The 23,772-nt window shown below is 44.2% G+C and overlaps 1 protein-coding gene across 1 annotated transcript in view; it reads right to left on the minus strand.

Annotated features, from left to right (window-relative positions):
• The window catches only part of LOC108549379 (uncharacterized), a 119,171-nt gene extending 106,170 nt beyond the window's left edge, over positions 1 to 13,001 (minus strand). The window contains exon 1 of the mRNA XM_017902730.1: positions 12,508 to 13,001. Within this exon, the coding sequence (XP_017758219.1) occupies positions 12,508 to 12,739 (232 nt within the window). The 5' untranslated portion in view covers positions 12,740 to 13,001. The remainder of the gene's footprint in view (positions 1 to 12,507) is intronic.
• Between the last annotated feature and the right edge of the window lie 10,771 nt (positions 13,002 to 23,772).

Here is a 23,772-nt window from a genome sequence, read left to right on the forward strand (position 1 = left end):
TCATCCCCCGGACGCCTGATGCCCAACCCCCAAGACGTACACTTTGCTGCGAATTCCGGCGTTCAATCCCCGAAACGATAATGGACACGGAGTAGCAGTGAGTCGCGTCGGATCTCGAGATCTCCGAGATCCCCCATAACCGTCGCTCGCGCCCCGTTGTCCCGAGTATCCGAGAGCACCATCATCGGTCGCCGGCGTCTACTACGACTCGTGGTCGCAGAGACGAGCGGCGAAAAGGCCTACTGCTGCTGCTGCTGCTGCTGCTGCTGCTGCTGCTGCTGCTGCTACTGCTGCTACTGCTGCCTCTACTCCTCCCTCGCAGCGACGGGGCCAAGGAGTCCCTGGCTCCCCTTCGTCGGCGTCGTGACGACGAGGGCGGAAAGCCTCCCCTTTTTCGAAAGGCAGCGAAGGATGTTGGTTTCGGTCGGCAGGAAAATGGCGCCAGGCCGCGGTGCGACGGAGACAGCGAGACACGGAGGAAGGAAGAGAGAGCAGCCTGACCAAGCAGGAGAGTCCTCTCCCTCGCGCGTAGTTCACGCTGGTCAGGCTGGCCCTACACTCTCTGCTCTCTCGGTCGGGAGAGCGGCTTCGCGACTCGCCAGGCCCTTCTGGCCCCTCTATCTACCTCCCTGGCCCTTCGTTCCTCCCTCGCGTCCCTGTTCGAGGACCTACACAGGGTCCCTCTGCCCCGTCGCCGTCCTTCTTTCGCCCGATGGCATCGTCCTCGCGTCTACAGCCTCTGAAGCTCCACTCGCTGATGCGGAGCACTGACCCGCAAACTGGTTCCTCCATTACACCAGGCTTTCTCCCCCTCCCACCCTTTCCTCTCACTCTCTCACTCTCTCTTCGTCTCTGTTTCCGTCTCCGTTTCCGTCTCTCTCTCTCTCCTCCCTTCCAACCGCTGCCCCTCGACTTCTTCCTCCCCTTTCGTCCCTCTGTTTCGTCGTCTCGGATCACTTCGATTCCCTCTAGTTCCCTCTGTCTCCCTCGCGCCTCTCTTTTTCCGTTAGCCTCGCTCTTTTTTCCCCGGCTCTCTCTCTCTCTCTCTCTTTCTCTCTTCTCTCTTCCTCTGTCTCAGCGCAAGCCCGCTCTGCGTCTCTTTTACTTACAATTAGCCTTCCTACGTCCGTGTCAGCTTCTGCAACCCCCTGCGGAACGATCGGCCCCGTCAAGACCGCCGCAGATTCGGTAAGACTGCACGGACAGACCCGACACCGATACCCCGCAACCTTTCTCTTTCTTTCGCTCCCTCTAGTCAGAGGTTGCTTCTTTATGGCCAGTTTCGGCATCTTGTTCCTTTCTTTCCTGCCTTTGCTTTCGGCTTTTCTTTCTCCCTTCTCCATTTGCTTTTCGCTTTTTCGTTCCACCGCGTTTCGCTTTTCGGCGCAGGCTTTTCGGAGATCGTTGGATCTCGATGGACCGACGACAGGGGTGGATTTTCTTTGATCGCTTGGAAGCAGCGATTGGCCGAGTGACAGTCGCGACGAGGGCTTAGAGGGTTTAGAGGGTTTGGCGATTTTGGCAGTCGAGGGTGGGGTTCGACCTGGCTATACGATGTAACATGGTCTTGTTTGGATCTCGAAATTGATATGACGGTGAATGCTGTTTCATTCGATAAGCGGTTAAGATATACCGAATTTTATCTAAATTAAAAAGCTTCTTTTATAATTTACATATTTTCCATCTTCGTCCTTGTCGATATCGTCCTCAATTTCTTCCCAGTCTAGTCTCGTGACCTATATGCTTGTCTGATTTTTTAATCACCTGCATCTTTTATCAGTCTCCTGAGCATTCCAGGAATATCTCCTCTGTAATACGAATTTAGCTTTGAGTTTTCACAAAATTCTCGAATTTCTTAGTACATATGTGTGTACCAGTATTATTATCACATCGAATTGCTCTATTTTCTTCGTACAGTCTACATAGTTAACTCTACGAATCAAAGACTCGACGGAAAATCAAAGCACAGGCGTGTCAACCCCATTCGCGAAAAGATACCCTCGTGGAAATAAAAAAGAAAGAAAGGAAAAGAATCGAAGAATCGTCTGTTAGCATAGCACGGTTAACCTTGTTCTTCTGGAAACTATAAGCTTTGTTTAATCCGAAAGGAGAGCGGTGGTATCGTAAAAGATGGAAAGCCGATGGCGGAGGCAAAGCAGACGATCTTTAACCTTTAGCGTTTCGGGGGACTGGCTAAAAAAATCCGACGAACGATTCGCACGTGTTCGCGAGAACGTGGACCCGGCGTCGGCGTCTGGTAACGTTGTCGTCGCTGTTGGCCTAATGAAGTTTCAGTAGAGCCGTCCTCGGCGCGGACCGTGTGCCGCTCGTTCCTCGCGTTTTCCCCGCGGGCAACCGCCGGCAGACGTGGAATTAGCGCTGAATTAATTCGCACTTTATCGCCTGTCCGAAGGCGAGCGACCACGCGTTTCCACGCCCGGCCCGGCGTGCATCAACGCCACTAATTTCGCTGGCACCGCGCGGATAATTGGCGATCGTGGCTCGCGATTGTTCGCCGCGTCCTCCTCGCGCTGGCTGGCCAGCGAGGGCAGGCCTTGCAGACGCGCTTTCCTCTCGCGTGACGCGTCATCGATAACTCTTCGGAAACGGGCTGCGTGCGCGATCCTCTTCCTAGGAGAGCTGGATCCCAGCGGATCCGAGCCGATCCGATCCATCGCTCGATGCCCTCTTCCCTGTATTTTCCTTTCCTCTATTTTATTTTATTTTATTTTATTTTATTTTATTTTTGTGAGTTTGCTTCTATTTTATATTTAGGAATGGTTCGTTAACGATGCCAGAGGAATTTTTCGTTATTTTTTATTTTTGCGTATTTTATTTTCTTTTTCTTTTTTATCATTTTTCTCTTGCTTTTTGTTTATTTATTCAGTACTTGTTTCTACTTTATTTTGGTGAATGATTAATTAACGATGCAACAGGAATCTTCCTTTATTTTCTATCTTCGTGTATTTTACTTTCCTTTTTATTTTTATTTATTTATCTATTTTTTTAATTTATTTAGCCTTTGCTTTTATGTCATTTTGGTGAATAGCTAATTAACGATGCAAAAGGTGTCATTCATTTTTTAATTTTTCCTGTTCCTTTTGTTTTTTTCATTTTGTTTCTTCTTTTAGTTTACTTCCCTTTTATTTTGCAAAATGGTTACTCAACGATTTCTTCGTTTCCATTTTTGCTTTCCCTCGAGAAACGATTAATGCTACGACAGGAGAATTTCGGTGCATTTTTCTTTTTCTTTTTCTCTTTTTAATTATTGTTTCTTTTTTTCCATGTCCGTAGATTATTGTCGTTGTAATAGAAACTCTCGTTGAGTTATATTAGAGTGTCTCCGTAGTTTCATGGAGATTTCGTAGAGTCGAGTGACAAGGTCTAACTGTCGGTGTTGGGTCAGACTATGCACAAGGATCGGTTTCATTGTTCTGAAAGCGAGTCGGTGACTGGTCGCTTTAATCGCTTGTTAGCTGGTTTATGTTAATTTTTCACGCGATCCTCAGGTTTAATTCGTTAACATCCCTTCCTGCGAGTTTTACATGTTTTCGACGACGTTAATCGGACCTCGAAGCGTGTTTTTCGAAACATAGCACATCGAAATAGGTGTCCCATCTATGGTATGTATCGTATCTCGAACTTTGATATTTATTCCTGTCAAAAATAAATTCCAAAGAATCGTCTAAAAAAATAAATTCTCATCTAAAAATTATCCAACTGTATAATATATACAGACACGAAAAAAGAAATAATTTAATTTTCCAATTTTCGACGTTTCCAACCATATCTGTAATCCCGTTTGTTCAAAAATTCTTCGACGATAGACAAGCCACATCCTTTTCGTTGTACTTGAATTTTTCTCGGTAAGGTGAAATAATTTTCCGTTATTTGTTTATGCGATAACGTAGAATGCTCGGAGGAACTCTTGGAAATCGAGAATCGGAGATCAGCGGAGATATAAAAAATGGAAATTTGGAGCAGTCCCGCGAATTTTCGCGATCCCTGGATCGATATAAAAATCGCCTGGCTCTGGTAGCCGTGGAAAAATGAGGCTAACCGCGATGACGCAAGCACCGCGTCAAATAACACGATCTATTAAGCACTAGCGAATCAAATCTAATTAATTGCATTAGATGATTAAGTTCGATTTCACGACCTATCATTGGCTGTGAGCTAATCGCCCTCGTTAGGAGCCCTGAAACCGTTCTCGTTCAAACGGAAAAAACGTCGGACGAAGAATGATCTTGCTATTTAAACAATTTATCGAATATTTTACACGTATATATATAATATTAACTATTTACCATACTTATATGATACGTAACCATTCGTTTTATTAATTATTAATAATTCATCGAGTGGAATACGTATTCTATATGTTAAATAATTCGCCAAATTTTTGAAAATAATGTCAGAAAACTATGATTTTATATAAATTTTAATCCCCCATTCTCTTAGAATTATTTTCGTTGAATAAATAATATTATTTATTAAAAATTTTATGGGATATTTTATAACCGATATCCTGTAACTATAAAACATTTATATAATTTTCAATCTGTCTCGTTTCTAAAATTTTTCATCCCTCCCTTTCCATTTTACGAAGTAAATAATTTTATTAAATATTCTAAGATAATGATAATAATTGTACAATTTTTGCTCGTATTTCTCGAATTCTCGATCTTGGAATTTTTCACGTCGAATAAATAATAATATTTATTAAAAATTTTATGAGATATTTTATAACCGATATCCTGTAACTATAAAATATTTCTATAATTTTTAATCCTTCTCGTTTCTCAAATTTTTCATTCCTCCCTTTCCAATTTACGAAGTAAATAATTTTATTAAATATTCTAAGATAATGATAATAATTGTACAATTTTTGCTCGTATTTCTCCAAATCTCGATCTTTCAATTCTATAGTTATCGAACATTATATATCACGTTCTATAGTAAAACCATAAAAATTATTCACACGATAGTATTCCTCGAGTTTTACCCTTTTCCGATCTTCCAATTATCGCATCGATTTATCATCGCGTAGATAATATTTTTGAAAATTTAATTTCGAATTTTGGATGGAAAAATGTTGCAGCCGAAGCAACGTGAAAGCGTAGAGAACCGTTCGAGCAACTTTCCCAAACAGTGTCACGAATTCCACGCGACTAGTAAAAATAAATTGTCCGACACAGTCCACTCGTCGAGACGTCCTTTTCAATTATGACAATCTCTAGCTCATTCGCGTATTCCCCCGTGCAGCATACTCGCAGCTTCTTCTCTACGCGTCTCCGTTACTCGTCTTCGAGATTATTAAATATAAATCTCGACGCTTTTCGATCGCTGCCGATTTCTCTCGCGCGTGTCAGTGGTCCCGAAATGCGCGACGCTTCGACGATTAGCAGTCGTTTTAAATCACGCGCAAAGTAGACAATAATAGAACGAGAACACGCGGCTTGCTGCGAGGTAAAAACATTTAACGCTTTTGCAGTAGCTCTTTGGCTTCGCTCGATCGCGACTACGATTCGCCCATGTCTTTGCGTTTTGTCTCACGTTGATCTCGAAAAGATATGTTTCACACGGTATGCGGAATATTTCAACGGTAAACGTGCCAGGATCGAATGATTTTGGGAAAATGGAATAACGATTGGGGAAATTGGAAAATTTATTAGGTATACGGGAAGAAGAATCGCGAAGATGAGGTCGAATGTGGAATTTTTGAAAGTAGTTATGTAGATCATTGTACTTTTGCTAACAAGGAGAGTGCAAGTCCTTCGGGTCATAGATTTAATTGAAACTCTGCAGGTTTGTAGATTTAGTCATCCAGTTCTAAATGTTGTCAAACATCGTCCAAATGTACCATTATAAGGGCAACTACTCCATAGTTTTGGAGGTATTTATGACTATTTATGATTATTATTCTTAACTAGAGATTTCTTCTGAATAGTTATCGATAGTTATCATGTGGCATTGTGGCTTAACGGTAATTGATAAATATTGAAAATAAATTTATAATAAAATTTTAATTATAAGTGTCTCAAAAACTACTGAGTAGTTGCCCTTATAATGGTACGTTTTCTTGAACTGCTTGACTAAATCTGCAAACCTGCAAAATTTCAACTAAATCAATGACCCGAAGGACTTGCATTCTCCTTGTAAGACCTAACCTAACTTAATCCCTGTGTGGACTACATGAATGCATGATTATTTGTTAAAACGAGTGTGATAATCGTAATTTCTTACTGAATTTTTCCACGGCATATATAATATTTTATTAGATTGGTTAGATTTTTAGATTTTTATTAGACTGGAAAAATTTGGTGTATTTGGAAGTATTTCGATTTTTTCTTTTTACTTATTTTGTTTTAATTGTGTGATATAGAAGGGTTATTTGTTCAAGGTGTTATATACGATATATTTTTCAGGAGCTCGAAGAATTATTTTTCCTAAACCTGATGATATATTAAAAAGAAGATTGAGGTACTATGAAATTCCTTTTTTCTCTATTCTCATAAATACCGAAATACTGAATTTAATTCCTCAGATATTCTACTTCATTTTACGTAATTAAAGTTCACGATACATATACCCACCTATGTTGTAAATAAATATATATCACGTGTATACCCTGTAACACGAATTTTAGAAATCTGTAAGTATCATATCACGTGATTCGATGCGAGTAAAAATTCGAAATTGACGATAAAGTCTCACAATCGAAAGAATCCTACCAAAGAAGGAAAAATAAATTGCACAGAGGATTTTCCCATGCCTACTTTTTCCCTGCACATTTTATTCCTATTTTATTTCACCATCGTCTCGGAATTTACACCGCATTTTCCATCATTTACTTGCGTTACACTTTCTCCAAAATCAATTGTCCCGCGATTTCTTCCCCCCGTCGTGAAACCGAGGATATACCGAGTATACCGATTTATTTGCCAATCAGAGCTAAGCCAGGCAATCTTCGAATTCATTATCGGATTCGTCCGATCATTAAGTTCGCCACCGACAAACGCAACCGATACGAATAATTGGCCGATAGAACGTCGGATAAATACTTTCTAAAAAATTTCACCAGCCATCTTCGTTGCCACCGAAACAATAGCGATTTCTATCGAAAGCGTCTTCGTGAAAGTTGCCCCGTCTTTTACCGGGGATCTCGCGCCAGACGGAGGAGGCCAGACCGAAAATCGCGGCTACCCCGAACAACGTTTCGCGGAAAATGGCGAAAAGCGCGAGCATATTTCGTCTGGACAGTACCCTGATATTGTGTAAGAAATACTTCGATCCCGGCAAGCTCGCGCGATTTTATAACGTTTCGTATTCGCGTAAATACTCGGAGTGGCTTCTCGACGAGGCTGCCCGTGTGAGCGAACCGCGGGGAGCAGCGAAAATAAACGACGGGAACGAAAATAAGTAGCCACCCTTCTTCTACCTGTTACGTTTCAAACGTGCAAAGCTCGATCGTGACGACGGAATGGAGAACGGGGATCGGGAACGGAGGCCGGGATCGAAATGGATCGCGCGCGGTGACACGGATTATACTAAACGCGATAAATAAACAATTCGATCGGTCGATCGTTGCTCGATGTTTGCGTAACGAGAATTGCGGCCCGGTAACAATCGGAACACACCCTGAACCGTGTTACGTCAACGCCAGTTGTCATTTAGACGTTAACCATTGTCCACGCGATGCATTGCGACGAGCGGAACGATTTTCGATTAAGCGAATCGATCGCGACCGATCTCGTGGAATTTCGCTTTGGCTGGGCTTCGCGTAGCATAGTATTTTATATTATGGTTAGTCGTTACGTGCCTCGTATCTGATAATTTTATAATATTATAGTTGGACAAAGGAAAATTTGGTAATTCGGTAATTTAATAATTTCGTTGATTTATTAGATTTTTTATATTATGTTTATTCGTTATGAGTTTCGTATTTTATAATTTTATAAATTTATTATTTTATAGTTCTACAAAAGAAAATTTGGTAATTAGGTAATTTAATAATTTCGTTGATTTATTAGATTTTTTGCATTATGCTTATTCGTTACGAGCATCCTATTTCAGAATTTTAGAATTTTATTATTTTATTGTTCTACAAAGGAAAATTTGGTAATTCGGTAATTTAATAATTTCGTCGATTTACTAGACTTTTTATATTAGGGTTATTCCTTACGAACTCCGTATTTTATAATTTTATTATTTTATAGTTCTACAAAAGAAAATTTGGTAATTCGGTAATTTAATAATTTGGTTGATTTATTAAATTTTTTATATTATGTTTATTCGTTACGAGCCTCGTATTTTATAATTTTATAATTTTACAATATTACAATTGCAGAAAAGAAAATTTGGTAATTCGGTAATTTAATAATTTCGTTGATTTATTAGATCTTTTATATTATACTTATTTGTTACGAGCCTCCTATTTTATAATTTTATAATTTTACAATATTATAATTGTACAAAAGAAAATATGGTAATTCGGTAATTTAATCATTTTGCTGATTTATTAGATCTTCTATATTATACTTATTTGTTACGAGCCTCCTATTTTATAATTTTATAACTCTATAATTTTATAATGGTACAAAAGAAAATTTGATAATTCGGTAATTTAATAATTTCGTTGATTTATTAGATATTTATATTATATTTATTCGTTACGAACCCCGTATTTCATAATTTTATAATTTTATAGTTCTACAAAAGAAAATTTGGTACTTCGGTAATTTAATAATTTCGTTGATTTATTAGAATTTTTATAATTTCTTATTTAAATTCGAGCTTAAAATTCAATGGTAATAACTAAATATCGAGTGGATAGTATTATAAATACATAAATATTTAATTATAGTTAATTGCATTTGATTTTTAATTTGCACTGCTCCCCCTAGTCGGATATTAGTTTTAGAAAGTTGGAACAGTTTGTACGTGGAATATTCATTAAACAATTATTGTTCCCCTCAGATCTGGTATCTACTTTCGAAGCAGATGCTGCTTTTTATTGCGGAATTAAAATATCTTTCGCGGCGTGACGCGTATCGCCTTTTATACACATATTATCGAGAACGGAATCGAGACCAAGAACAGAGAAAATGATTTCAGCCTCTTTAGCCTAGTTTCCACTGAGCTAGAAAACGAAAAGGACACGAGTCGAATATCCAACAAATTTTACAACACGTTCTAACATACGTGTCACGCATCAAACTTCCCTCCTTTATACCAATTTTTCAAAAATTAAATATCCTCCCTTCGAGTACCTCGAAGAACTTCAACCCCATCTCGATTCAACCCTTCGGGCTTTAAAATTAACAAAACCATGGGATTTTACCTGCCAATCAGATACCATAAACGATTAACAAGAAAATTATTCATGTCGACAAGAGACACCTAATTTTCGCCCCTATAAAATACCCCTAACCTCCACCGACCTATAAAATTCACCGACGAATCTTATCACGATCGTTCAACTTCCGGAAGAAAGAGAAAGAAAATTAAAAAAGGCAAAAATAATATTTTCTTACACCAATCGGAGATCTTATTACCACGGATAAGGAATCGGTAACGCATCGAGGAATATGAAAGTCCCCCCGGTGTTATCTTCGAGGCTGCATCGCACTTTTGTTTCCATCCTGGACATTTCGCGTCGTTTTGCAAGGTCTGTCGACGATAAATTCAACGTCGGATCCAGCGGCCGATTCTCGGGCATTAAAATTTTTGCCAGGGTAATCGAGGGAACGTGTCGCGATAAGGTGCAATACGGAAAAACCCGAGTGGCGAATATTCCCACTGGTAAACTACTAACGAAGAGCAAAGAGGGAAAAATAAAGGAAAGGGACGCGCTGATTAATAATCCCGATACGTGTTCCGCGTGTATAAATTTCAACGGGGTACACGCGAGCAGTTAAAACTGCGCGGCTCGAAGTGGCGCGAGGTATCACCGATAAATATACGTGATTGTTATGTGACGTTTATTAAGGATATCGATAGCTGCGCGTAATTAACGGCGAGTTTAAGGAGCGTAAAGTACACCGGGGAGCCCTCGCCGTTCTTCACGTGCCGCATCAGCCGCGCGAGTATTCCGTACCCCAACGATCGCTGGCTTTTTAGAGTACCGGTGTTTCATGAGTTGTCAATGCACTTGCATTTACCGAGCCTTTCATTCACTCGAGGGTTTCATCGTAAAAGCCACGAGGAAAACCCGAATTTTATTTCCATCACCTTAGACCCCCCTTTTCGCGAAATTATTTCGGTACGTAAATTTGTAACTTTTATTTTATTGAAATAAAGCGGAGGAATTTTGAATTCCATTTTCAGAAAATTTCCAGTATGAAAATGCGAATATTTATTAATATACTTTACCTCTTGGTTTCGTGGGAATTTTGAAATTTTGTTGGGGTACCGCGATATTTTAAATATAAAATGTATACCGCGTAATTTGTATTTTTATTCCGATAAATTCCCACCTTTCCTGGAAAATAATCGACTATATTCAGTGTTATTTTCGAAGTTAATAATGGAGGGTACGAATATCCTACTCGCGAATTTAAGATCTCAAAAATCTTTTAAACTCTATTACAAAAGGTATCTATAATACGCGACGATCGATTATAAATTGGAGTACGAATATTCTCATCCAGTTCCCTCCGTAATATATAATTTCAATTTCGAAATAAATTCTCGTTCCATAGTAAATTCGTGATAAATCTCGTATCTTAAATTTGAAAAGACAACACGATCCTCGTTCTCGTAAAATTGTATAAAATTTTGCAAATTCGTATCCCGAAAGACGCGAATAACTTCCGTGGCTGGCTTCGCCTGTTATACTTAATCGGAATGGCGATTTGCGGGGGTCCTCGCGCGGTACGATTACTATCGAGGTAAAAGTGCTGCAACCAGGGCCTTCCGAGGTCGAGAATGGGAGACGCAGGTACACGAGTACGTCGTTCTACGTACACACAATGTTCTACTTTTTCGGAACCGTGACATCTTTATGACACGAGGCAGCTGCATTTTAATACCGGCGACGCGAGAAATTTGGGACGTTGATTTTTATCGATCAATCGGGGATGGGGTTCTGCTTACACGTCCTTGAGCTTTGGTCTTGGAAAACACATCGAATTGAAGTAATCGAGGATAAAAATATTTTCAGTCATAACCGCGAATAATTTGCAAATGTATAAATTAAGGTATAACTAAGGTATAGAGAAAAATATTTTCAGTTGCAACCGCGAATAATTTGCAAATGTATAAATTAAGGTATAACTAAGGTATTCGCAATTTGTTTTTTCTTCTCCTTCCCTCTCCCCCTCTCTCTCTCTCTCTCCTATTAATTATTTTCCAATCGATCTAGCCGCTTGTTATCGTTTATTAAACGCTGTAAAATGACTGGAAGATTAAATGGAATTACGAAATCGAGACTTACGAGGACTCAACTATTCTGTGCTTTTTGCTTTAAGCATCGGGGTAATTAGGCGAAATTAGTTCGAAGTCGGTTGGGCCCGAGAGGGAGTAGATATTAAACGAATCGCATTCGCGTTATGCAACGAGATAAATTACGAATCTTATCTCTTCTTTAACGCTCCTTTTTCTCTCCTTTCGATAATATCCCGACGAGATACGATTCAGGAACATCGTCGAGAGCAACTTTAAATCGTGCAACACGCTTTATGGGTTAAACACACAATCAGCAGCCCGTTACATCGAAAATAATTCGCCGATTCCTCAGCCATCTGGTGTAAACACGCCATCGAGCCTCTTATCTAGTGGCAAGTAGGAAAACTAACAGCCATCGTCGGTTACGATTAATTGATAATTATACGTCAACGCTCGGCGAGAAACGAGTTCGACGTTACGATAAAGCGCGACTCTGCATACCGATCTTCGATTAAAGTTACGCCAAGCTTCTCGCAAGTACAGCCATTAAAATTACTCGAATCCTCGAGGACCACTGGTACACGTTTCACGAAAAATTATTTGAAAAATTGTTACACGAACTAAGCAGTCTCTGCCATTTTCAGTGAGAATTATTTCTATCCTGTCATTGTTAAAGGGGGGGAATCTTGAACCTACGTTATTTTCGTCTAAATTTGGAGTTAATTTAGGAAACTACAAAGACACGATATCCATGCGTGTACGCATTAAATTTGGTCGAGTGGATTATTTCTGACAGTTTCAAAAACGCGGTAAAATATTTGCTAATAAACGTTGTATGTCCCGAAGAGGGTCATTTTCGATTTCTAAACAGTATTCTTGACGAAACAGTGGGAGTTTAGGCAATTGGAAGACGTTACAGGCGATCAAAGTTACTATTGTCCTATTGTTACATGTCCATAGTCATTGGAAAATACAAATGAAAGACAAGGAAACGATTGTCCGTATACGTATCCGTGCTGGACGAATAGTTTGGCGACCGAGGCAGACATAAAGATGGTAAAAAAGAGAAAGGAAATGCGCAAAGAAAATGGGATAAATTTGGGAGAAAGATGGACTCACCGGTGGCAGATTGCGTCTGGAGCAAGAGCCCGATCAGCGAAACCAGGACGTAAGCGTTGTACCGGGGTGCCACGATACCCCGTCGCAGGGTCGTCATCTCAGGCGGCCCCCGCCAGGTGCCCCCTCGAGCTGCCGTCGCCCCTGCGACCGCCTTCGGCAGCTTTGGCTTCTTAACTTCCGCCTTCGCTCCCGCCAGCTCCACGCCGCGTAGTCCTCGTGCTTCACATCTCATCTGCCACGCCGCTGTCTCTTCTTCCCCGTTCGGTGGCGACCGTGTTTTTCCCCGAATCTCGTCCGGAACGTTTTACCACGTATCGGGCCGCCACCACCTCCACCTCGTCGGCCACCTCGTCATTTAACACACCGTTTCGCTGAAACGTTCGATCGTTTACGCGCACGATTCCCCAGGCGAGCGCGCGAGTCGTGTGCCGGCTCCTTTCCAACCGACCGGGCCACTCTATCGCCTACTTCTTGTACCTCTCGTACGTATATACACGCATATACATATATACGAATATATATATACATACATATATGTGTAGAGGCGCGTGTACGGAAACGCGTATTCGGATTATCTCGCGGACGTGGCCCGGAGGGACCGCCAAGTGGCGCGTATTGTCACCGAGCAGAACTCGAACTCTGGAAGCCCTGCAGGACAGAGAGACTATATATGCCTCTTATCCTCTATCGTCTATCGTCCTCCCATCTGCCTATCGCGACGCGAAATTCGGTTACGGAGCCGGGCCGCGCCGGCCCGTTCCACGTCCGAACCGGGCTGAATCGGTGTCACGCGACTATAAGGACGCGCACAGCCGGTGCTGCCACGCGAGATCGCACGCGAAGAATAACGCTCGCATTTCCGCGAGAAAGTTTCACGCCGTGGAGACAGCGTCAGCCTGACGCGACGCACCGTGTATGTGTCCGGCTGTCAAGAACCATCCGGAGTCCCGCGCCCAATTCTTCCTCCTATCTCTCTCTCTCTCTCTCTCTCTTCTCTGCTTCTCGCAGTGTGTACGTATGTCTTTCTCTATTTTCGCCCGTTTCTTTTGCACCGTCTCTGTAAAGCAGGTAACGGACGACGGTGACGAAAACGACGGCGGAGAAGGAGGTTTGGAAGCGACGATTGGACGACGAGACGAGAAAGCCGATGAACGGAACAGGGACGAGAACGAGATCTCACTGCGTGTCGGATGGATGTGGCGGGGTCTACGAGAAGAGAGAACCGGCTAGCCAAGGGACCGTCCTTTCCCGTTCTCGGGTGGAATATGAAACGAGGCGCGTCGAATCGCGGCGTGTCCCCGGTGAAATTTCACGTGCGGCGAACGCGAGTCCGAGAGAAGAGAAACTGTGCAACGGGCGAAAGAGGCACGCGACGAGAGCGAGAGACAGGGCCCGTGCCGGATCACGTGCCCGGCGAAGGAAACTCACTGAACTATCACACCATCCACGAGGAGAAGCACGGCGCGAGCGAGAGGGGGGAAAAGGGCTGGTCTGGTGGAAGCCGAGGAATCGATTCGAAACACCTGTAGAAGAGCGACGTGTTTCCGTTCCGTTTCGTTCCGGCGAGCGGTACCCAGGCCCGAGAGCAGCGGCTTGTGTCCTGTCCTGTCACCGTGCACCACCACCACCACCACCACCACCACCACGGCGTACTTTCTCGAGCTCCGTCTTCGTCTTTTTCTCCTCTTCTCTTCTTTTCTTCCTCCTTTTATCTCTAGCCGTGGCGTCGCGCCGCGTCGCGTCGCGTCACGTCGCGTCGCGTCGCGTGGTCGCGGATCTTCGGGATCGGCGAGATTCAGAACGCGCGCGTCTTCCGCTTCCGAAGCGAGCACGATCGTCTCATGCTGGCGTTAATCGCGACTCGCGTCACAACGATGCACCACCCGCACCATGTACCGTCATCCTCTAACAACGTTTCTCACCCTTGTTCGTCCACCCCCGGCTTTTCGCGCGACTCGGGTGAAAATGGTCGCGAACGCGAGAGCATTCACGACGACGGGTGGCACGTGGACGCGACGAGCAAGCGGAGAGAAACGCGCGATCGGGGGTCTCTCGCGGCTGTGGCCAGCCGTCAACGATTCGCGCGGCGAACGGAGAGCCGGTCTCTCCTCGACCTGCCTCACTCACGGATCCTCGTCGATCGTCCGGCGAGGAGTGACGACGAGCACCACTCGATTTCCGAGCCGATGCTTTCGGCGGCGCGGAGCAACGACGACGGCTGACTCGCGAGTTGGCTCGTTCGTTCGCTCGCTCGCTTGCTCGCTCGCTCGCTCGCTCGCACGCTCGTTTGCTCGTCTAGCCCGTTCCTTCGTAATCGTTCGCTCGACCGTTCCGCCTCGAGAACGAGCGCGGGTAGTTTCGTGGCGCGCGGATTCGTCGGATGGAAACCAAGCGCGCACGAGGCCGCCCGGCAGACTGAGAGTAGCAGTCGACAGTCGACAGTCGGCAGGCAGCAGCGGCAGCAGCAGCAGCAGCAGCAGCAGCAGCCAGCAGCAGCAGCTAGTAGCAGCCAGCAGCAGCAGCAGCAGCGGTACAAGGCGGAACGTTTGCCCGTGTGCCGAGCGAAGCTCTGCAAAAGCGGTCTGCACACGCGGCCGCGCTGTGTTATGTTGTCCCCACTTCCCTTCTTCGAGCGCGCGATCGCGGCTGCGGCTGCGGCAGCGGCTCGCCTATCTGCCTGTATGCCTCTATGCCTTGCCTGCCTCCTCTATGTCTGCCTGTATGCCTGCCTGTTTGTCCGCCTGCCTGTCTCATGCATGCATGCATGCATGCATGTTCGCCTCCTTCTCCGCCGACAGCCTCCTCCTTCTACTACCACGCTCCTTCTCCTCCTACTCCTACTCCTCTTCCTTCTTTTCTCCTTCTTTTCTCCTTCGTTTCTCCTTCTCCTCCTACTTCCAAGTCCTCCTGCCCTTCACCGGCCCCGCACGCTCCCTTCCTTCCTTCCTCCGAGCCTTCTTTCCACTCTTCGCGCCGCTCCTCCTACGCTTTCCTTCTTCCACCTTTCCGTCTCTCTTTCTCTTCCTCCTTCTCTGCCTCTTCCTCTTCTTCCGCCAACGGTACGTCGAGAAAGGAGACGCTCTCCTTTCTCCTTCTCCTTCTCCTTCTCCTCCTCCTCCTCCACCTCCTCCTTCCTCGTCCGCCTTACTTACGCCTCGCGTACTCCTCTCTCCTTCGTCCTTTCTTCCTCCTCCTCCTCCTCCTCCTCCGCGGTCCGTCGCTTTTTCGTCCTTCCGTTTCTTCTTCCTCGGCGTCCCGACGCGCCCCTTTGTCGGGCCCGGCTGTCGAGCTTCGCCGTCCGCGATACCCCTCTCGCCGTGCCGGTTCACTTCCGGTATTCGTTTCTCCACGGGCCGCGGAAAGCGCGTGCACACGCCGCGGGAGATTCGATTCGTGCACGGCCGGAGGAGGACGAGGAGGATCCGAGACGAGGTCCCACCGAGCCGTCCGGATATTTTTTGCCCGTTCCGCGATATTTATAGTACAGCCGCGTTTCTGTTTGTTTCGGATGCATAAATTGTGTAAGGCCTTCTTTTTCGTCGGCCCAACCGCCGGGGAGTGGGGGTGGCCCGGCGGCCGGGGTGGGGAAATAAAAAGAAAAGTAGCCGAGAGTGTCTTCTTTGTTCCCTCGTCGAGGGTCGTTAACTCTCGTCCCTCCGATGACGGATTTTTCGCATTCTTTTTGCGTCGCGCGGAGAGGGGACGAAATTGCAAGTGCAACGAAAGACGATCTCTCGCGTCGAAGCGTAAATCGAGAGTACGGAATAAACGGCTCTCCTTCGAAATTCTTTTCGCGAGAAATACTCCGCCGTTTTTCTTTTTACTTTCCCCCCTCTGCTTCTTTTATTTTCGCCTCCTCTCTCCCATTTTTCACCCTTTCTGCCGCGCGAGCTGCGAGAATGCATCGTGGATGCATTCGATTATTACTGTCGCGAGACATCCGGCACTGCCAGCGAATTAATAATTATTTAGATATTTCAACGAGACACTTGGAAGATTCTTTGTACGATTCTTCCACCGTCTTGTGGAACCCTCTGCACTCGAGAAATGATACAAACTCGATTTTATTTTATTTAAATACCGGGTCTACGTTCTGATCGGGGATACGCATTTCTCGCCAATTCCACTTAAAAACTTCCCTTCCGTTAAAATTACGAATTTACCGATTAAAATCACCCGTTAGAATGTCCGTTTAGAAGGGTTAATTTGTTTCGACAAATTATCGATACAGGGGGTAATAAAAGATGCAAACCCGCGAGACCTTGCATTTTTATCGAACCTGCGAAGATAAGTCGATTCAAAATTCGACGATAGAGAAACGACGATTTCAGTATTCGTCGTTTTTTAACCACTCGCGGTGGCAAGAAATTCACAGACACGTGTGCCAGAGAGGTTCAGTGTTTCCGTAACAGTTGCCTAACAACGTGTGTACCACGTCGTTGACGATTCTGTGATAAAAGCATTACGACGTGCGTGACACGTCCGTCCAGCGCAAGTGGTTAAATTACTCTCGAAGGATTAATATATAAAACATACGCGCAAAAGTACAGTAACTAAACTTCTCGATTTTCCGATCTTCCTTTGCGTCAGAAATCTCGTCGACACTAAAATCGCGGAATTTCGTCCTCCTCGTATTCACCTGTTACGTTAACTCTCGAATTCTCCGATGGAAAGGGACCCCGGGAAGGAAGAAATAAATAAACGATTGTCCGCACTGTAGATTACTCGATTTTCCTAGAATCTCGCTGTTGCACGCTCGGATCGAGACGTTTTTCCCGAGAAGCAAATGGCAATAATGGCACCGGGGAGACAATAGACGCCGACGATCGAAATCGCGTTTCTCCTTTCACTCGTTTCGGTGTCGCTTCTTCGGTTTCCGTTTCCTCGTCGCACTCCGTGCTCCATTCCGTCTTCTTCTTCCTCCTCCGCCACGTGTAACGGTTTAATGACGGTTATTAGTGACTTTTACCGTGGATTATCCCGTAGCCTGCAAATAAAACCGCGCCAGTTGTCGAGTTTTTGGTCGCACTTGGTCAGGCAGCCTCGGATCCTCCGATTTCAGCGGCCCGTCCCCGATTTTGCACCCGATCTTTCCTTCACGATCTTGAGATTCGTTTCTCGTTAAGGAATATCAAAATTTTTGCGAATTTAGTACGGTAAAATCGACGTATAATTTATAATTACTCGTAACGATTACAAACATTTTGAAACCATCGAGATAAATGATTGAAATTTCACTTTCTTTGCGAGAGTATTATATTCACCATGGTCTCGTAGCCGCGTGCGAATATCCGCGAGTTCGATGCCGTCGCGAATGCGGCAAAGATCGCGACACTGTGTCAACCGCAACACGATCAAACGTATCGAAGAGAGCGTACTCGAAGAAGCACAAATGATCCCGCGATTTACCTTCCCTCCGTCATTACCATCCGCGAGACATAAAAAGTTACTTCTCACCGGCGACACCGTGCATGTTTCTACCCCCATAAAAGGAAAAAGACGTTGAAAAACACGTTTTCCCGTGGCCAATAAAAATAGCCATAAACCCACTCGGGCGGTGTCCCTCGGCAACGGTGATACCCTCGAAAAGAACCCGTCCGGGAAACCAAAAAGTAAGAATAGAACCAGAAAGAGGTACAAAGAGCCCCAAAAATAGAGAACCCGGAAGCAAAAGTACAGGTAAAAGCAAAATGAAAATGAAAATGAAAACCAAAGACGACTGGAAGGGAAGGAATAGAAAGGCAAACACAGGAGAGGGCAAAGCACGAAAAGCGAGTAGCAGTGATCCCCCATCGGGCGTGTCGCCCTTTGCAGCGAAGGGTTAACGCTTACCGAGCACCCTCGAACCGGCGAACGCCGTTGAGTACGAGGAGGCGAGGTTTTACGAGGCAGACGGGACGCGATGTGCCCGGGTTCGAGTTCTTTCGGGTCCCATGTTTCGCGGGTACGTACGGGCGCGCGGGTTCCCGTGGCCGGTCCCGTGTATTTTAAGGGTGACTCGTGCGCGAGGGCACGCCGCAAGGTCCTCGGAGCTGGTCCACGACGAGACGAGCGCGAAGAGGGAGAAGCGGTGCAGCGCGTGAGGCACACGCGCGAACGGCGAACGATTCGAGTCGAGAGAGGGTCGTACAGCGGCGACCTTGCCTCCGTCCCGGTGGCAAAGTGCAATAGTAATTGGTGGATGCACCGGTGCTACGTCTCTCTTTTATACCGGGCGGCCACGAGAAAACGGTACCGCCCCCTTGGCCACGTGACGATACCTTTGCAGCCGGACCTACCACGCGCTTCTTGCAGCGCATCCCCTTCAAACGGTACAACCAGAACCCCCACCAGCAGTCTTGCACCCTTCCTTCCTTCCTTCCTTCCTTCCTTCCTTCCTTCCGTTCGTTCGTTCGTTCGTTTGTTCGCTCGTGCTTCCTTCCTTTCCGTTTTTCCTCCCGTTCTTCAAGTCCGACTCGCGTCGAGTCCAAGACGGTGTCAAGAAAGGGAGAGAGGGCTTGTCTGCCAAGGCGAGGGTGGTGTCGAGGGGGATCCACGGATGTAGATCGGGAACGCGTTACAGGGGTGGTTTTACGAAGTAACGAAAATCAGTGGGCTTACCTGGTGTAACTTCAGGGATATTGATACATATGGGCACGTTTTGCTTCTTTAAAATTATGGTTGTTACAAACGAAAAGAAAAGAAAATTCCAATCTGTTGAATAAAATACAAAGAAAATATAAAATCTAGTCGAATATCACCGGTAACAGCGGTATATTTTACTTTATAATCACTCCTTCTTTAACTTCTGATACATTTTCTTCGCTTTAAAAGATTCGTTCCTGAAGAGGTTAAGGGACAAAGTGAAAGTGGGAGGTTCTTAATAATTTTGGTGGCGATCCTCAACTTCATGTTTGAGAATTGCAATTCGCAAAAAGGTTTTTGCAAATGGTCATCTCCATTTTCGAAACTTTTATCCAAAATTCCGCGTTCGTCTGAATCATCTTTGCAATTTTTCTTACAATGTAATCTTTATTTTCCCAGTGTCTCCTGTTATAATTCTCTCTTTCTCTCTATATATATATACATATTGATGAATGAGAAGGAATTATAACGAGAGACACTGGGAAAATAATTTTAATAAAATAAAATATATATACCAAAATAACTAAGCTTTCAATTGAAAATTCCGTATTTCATGTTACAGTTCTCGTTACTCGATATGCTTGTATAATAAATTTTCCGATATTTATGTTTTTCCTTACTCTTCGTCTACTGTCTCGAATCACCCGATCAGTTAAATGACCATTCGTGATAGACATTTTGTCAACGAAATATTTCCTACTTTTCTACAGGAATTAAATTTTCTATTCAAAATAATGGCCGACTGCGTCAGCGAACGGGCCAACCATTTAAACGCTAAACAGAAAAATGAAAAAAGGCACGGCTATTTATTTAATTAGAAAACGAGGGGATTAATTAATAGAAAACGTGCATCGACACTTGCGTTACAAAAGGCGAAAAGATAAACGGTCCAATCAGCCGGCTAACTTACATCGCGATCAAGGAAATAATAAAACTCCTGGCTGTTCCAGGAACGTAACAGGATTGCGCATAAAACAAAGTTACAACGATGCTGAATGCTAAGGAAGGTCTGACCATCGTAAAAATTTGAGAATTATCTCTATCCTTTAAATTGCTTCCGAGAAACGTTCTCGCGACAAAAGATTGAATCCGCGTCGGGATTGGTTTCTTTTCAGCGCGAAAGCGTCCGAAGGGACGTATAAATAAAGGCAAGATATAAACGTGGACGATGTCACAAAGTTGCAATGGAAGGTAAACACGGTTGAACGAACCCATCGTTTTAATGCACCCGTGCAATGAAATTCTCGCGTGTCGAACCGAATTTCTTCCATGACGATCCGTCTTTTATAGCCGGGAACTCAAGAAATCTCAATACGATCCTGTCCCGTCCGCTTTTCTACCTTCCTTTCCTCCGTTCTTTCCTCCTCGCGGAGAAGAACGGGAAAACAAACGTTCCTTTTAGGATCCGCTGTCTAGACGCGTTCCTCTTCTTAATTCACCATAGATCCCCGATTACGTGATGCGTTTTGCGCGAAATTCCCGATGAAAATACGAAGATTATGCCTCTTCTCCTCTCTATCCATCTGCTCTGCGATTCCGCAACGTTCTCTTCGTCCTTATTTCGCGTTCATCGTATTTCCTGCCCGGTTACGTCTTCGATGTTTGCGTCGAATCTTTATGTGGATACAGTGAGTCACGCAAGTATTCGTGTCTCTTCCCTGTAATTACCGATTTCGATCGATCTTTTCAAACTTTTCGAATCCTTGTTATGTTCCATCTTATGTTATAGTACGAGTACGAGAGAGTATGGTAATTAATTGAGGTTTTAAGATTGATATTTGTTATATAATGCATTCCACAGTAGTCTATTATGTCTTAATATACAGGTGACCCTCCTATAACACGGTGGATAGGTCCCTAGAAAATGCCGTGTTGCGTGAAACCGTGCTGTATGAGACCCAGGTCCAGTACGAAAAGGGGGGTTACGTTTCGAAAACTTACTGAAAACAAATTTCTTTTTTATTTCTACATAAACAACTTAATTTTTATTACAAATATAAACGTATGTACAACGCAGAACAAAACAGAAACGAAAATATTATTTTAATTTAACGCTATTTTAATTTAATAAATTTCTTCGTCGTCACTGCTCATATAGAAGTATAGTGTTGTACAAAGATTTTTGCAATTTTCTTATCGTGTTAGAGCGAAACCGTGTTATAGGATGCCGTGTTGTAGGAGGGTTCCCGCAATTTATGAATCGTGTTATAGTGAAACCGTGTTATAGGATGCCGTGTTGTAGGAGGGCTACCTGTATTTTAATATATTTCAATTTACAGCGTTCTGCCATAGTCACAGCGATCATTGGGGAGTTGGAAATGATCGAAAAATGCGTCAAGAAAGAGTTTCCTGTGTGAAACGAGGATTTATTCGTCCCAAACGGTATTAAAATCCGAACACGTTACATGACCACGTAGCCACACGTCACTCGGAGCAAGGATACCAAGGAAACGAACCAACCTGCCAATTACCTCTTACCCGAACCACCATCGAATCGAACACCATTCAAATCTCGCGCTACTTTCTATTAATCCATAAAACCAAGAATCCTGCCAGTCTCAAAGTCAGCTATCCCCTGTAAGATTAAACGTTCCACTCGAACAAGCAAACCGTTCATTCCACTGACCTGGCCAATCGATATCCCGGATGACGTTCACAGAAAAAACCGCTGTTGCATCGATTTATCGACTGACGACCTGAAAAATTCACTCGGCAGACCTCGTCAGAGACGTAAGCATCGTCAACGTCTTTCTCTCTCTCTCTATCTCTGAGAGAGAGATATATGGTCCAGCACTTGGACGAGACTCAGTTGTTGAAAACTCTTTTGTCTATCTCTCTTTGGTCACTTGGTCAGTTGGAGGATTCGTCAATGATGCAAACATCCGTCACGAACTTCTCTGTCTATATTTATCTCTGTCACACGTGTGCCATCACTTGCAGAAGTCTCCGTTAATGACGTAAGCAGTCGTCGACGACGTATTTCTATCTATATTTCTCTATTTCTGTCACACAGCGACGTAAGAATTCGTCGTCGACTTTCCTCTATTTACCTATCTTTCACAGACACGTGTCATCACTCAAAAATGACTCCAACAGCGACGTTAGCATTCGCCATTAACACATTTCTCTATTTCTCTATTTGACACTGAGACGTAAGCATTCGTCGTCGACCTTTCTCTATCTCTAACACACACGTGCCATCAGACAAAAATGACTCCAACAGCGACGCAAGAATTCGTCGTCGACTTTCCTCTATTTACCTATCTTTTACAGACACGTGCCATCACTCAAAAATGACTCCAACAGCGACGTAAGCATTCGCCATTAACACATCTCTCTATTTCTCTATTTCTTTGACACTGCAACGTAAGCATTCGTCGTCGACACATCTCTATTCGTATCTCTATTTCTCTCACATTGAGACGTAAGCATTCGTCGTCGACCTTTCTCTATCTCTAACACACACGTGCCATCAGACAAAAATGACTCCAACAGCGACGCAAGAATTCGTCGTCGACTTTCCTCTATCACCTATCTTTTGCACACACGTGCCATTACCTGAAGAAGACTTTAATAGCGATGTAAGCATTCGTCATCGACACATCTCTATCCATCTTTCTATTTTTCTCACACTGCGACGTGAGCATTCGTCGTCGACTTTCTCTGTTTATTTCTAACACACACGTGCCATTGGCCAAAAATGACACCAACAGCGACGTAAGAATTCGTCATCGACTTTCCTCTATTTACCTATCTCTCACACACACGTGGCATTACCCGAAGAAGACTTTAATAGCGACGTAAGCATTCGTCGTCGACTTCTCTCTATCTATTTCTCTCACACTGCGACGTAAGCATTCGTCGTTGACGTATCTCTATCCATCTCTAACACACGTGCTATCGCCTAAAAATGACTCCAACATCGACGTAAGAATTCGTCATCGACTTTTCTCTATCTGCCTATCTTTCACACACGCGTGCCATCATTGAAAAATGACTCCAACAGCGACGTAAGAATTCGTCGTCGACTTTCCTCTATTTACCTATCTTTTACAGACAAGTGTCATCACTCAAAAATGACTCCGACAGCGACGTTAGCATTCGCCATTAACACATTTCTCTATTTCTCTATTTCTTTGACACTGAGACGCAAGCATTCGTCGTCGACACATCTCTATCTATTTCTCTCACACTGCGACGTAAGCATTCGTCGTTGACGTATCTCTATCCATCTCTAACACACGTGCTATCGCCTAAAAATGACTCCAACATCGACGTAAGAATTCGTCATCGACTTTTCTCTATCTGCCTATCTTTCACACACGCGTGCCATCATTGAAAAATGACTCCAACAGCGACGTAAGAATTCGTCGTCGATTTCCCTTTGTCCACCTCTCACACGAACAGTCAATTACTCGAAGGATACTTTGTCAACGACGTAAGCATCCGTCGAAAATCCCCCTATGTCTATCTCTTTCTCGCATGCACGGTCCATTATTCTGACCAGACTCCGTCACAGACGTAAGCACTCGTCGTAGACATCTCTCTCTATCCGTGGCACACACGCCATCGGCATCTTCGGGATAAAAAGCGAAAGAAAGGGAGGAAGAAGCTCGAGGGCAGTGGATCGGTGTGCGGTTG

Source organism: Eufriesea mexicana, unplaced genomic scaffold, assembly GCF_001483705.2.
Source record: "Eufriesea mexicana isolate 0111107269 unplaced genomic scaffold, ASM148370v2 scaffold1920, whole genome shotgun sequence".
NCBI lineage: Eukaryota > Metazoa > Arthropoda > Insecta > Hymenoptera > Apidae > Eufriesea > Eufriesea mexicana.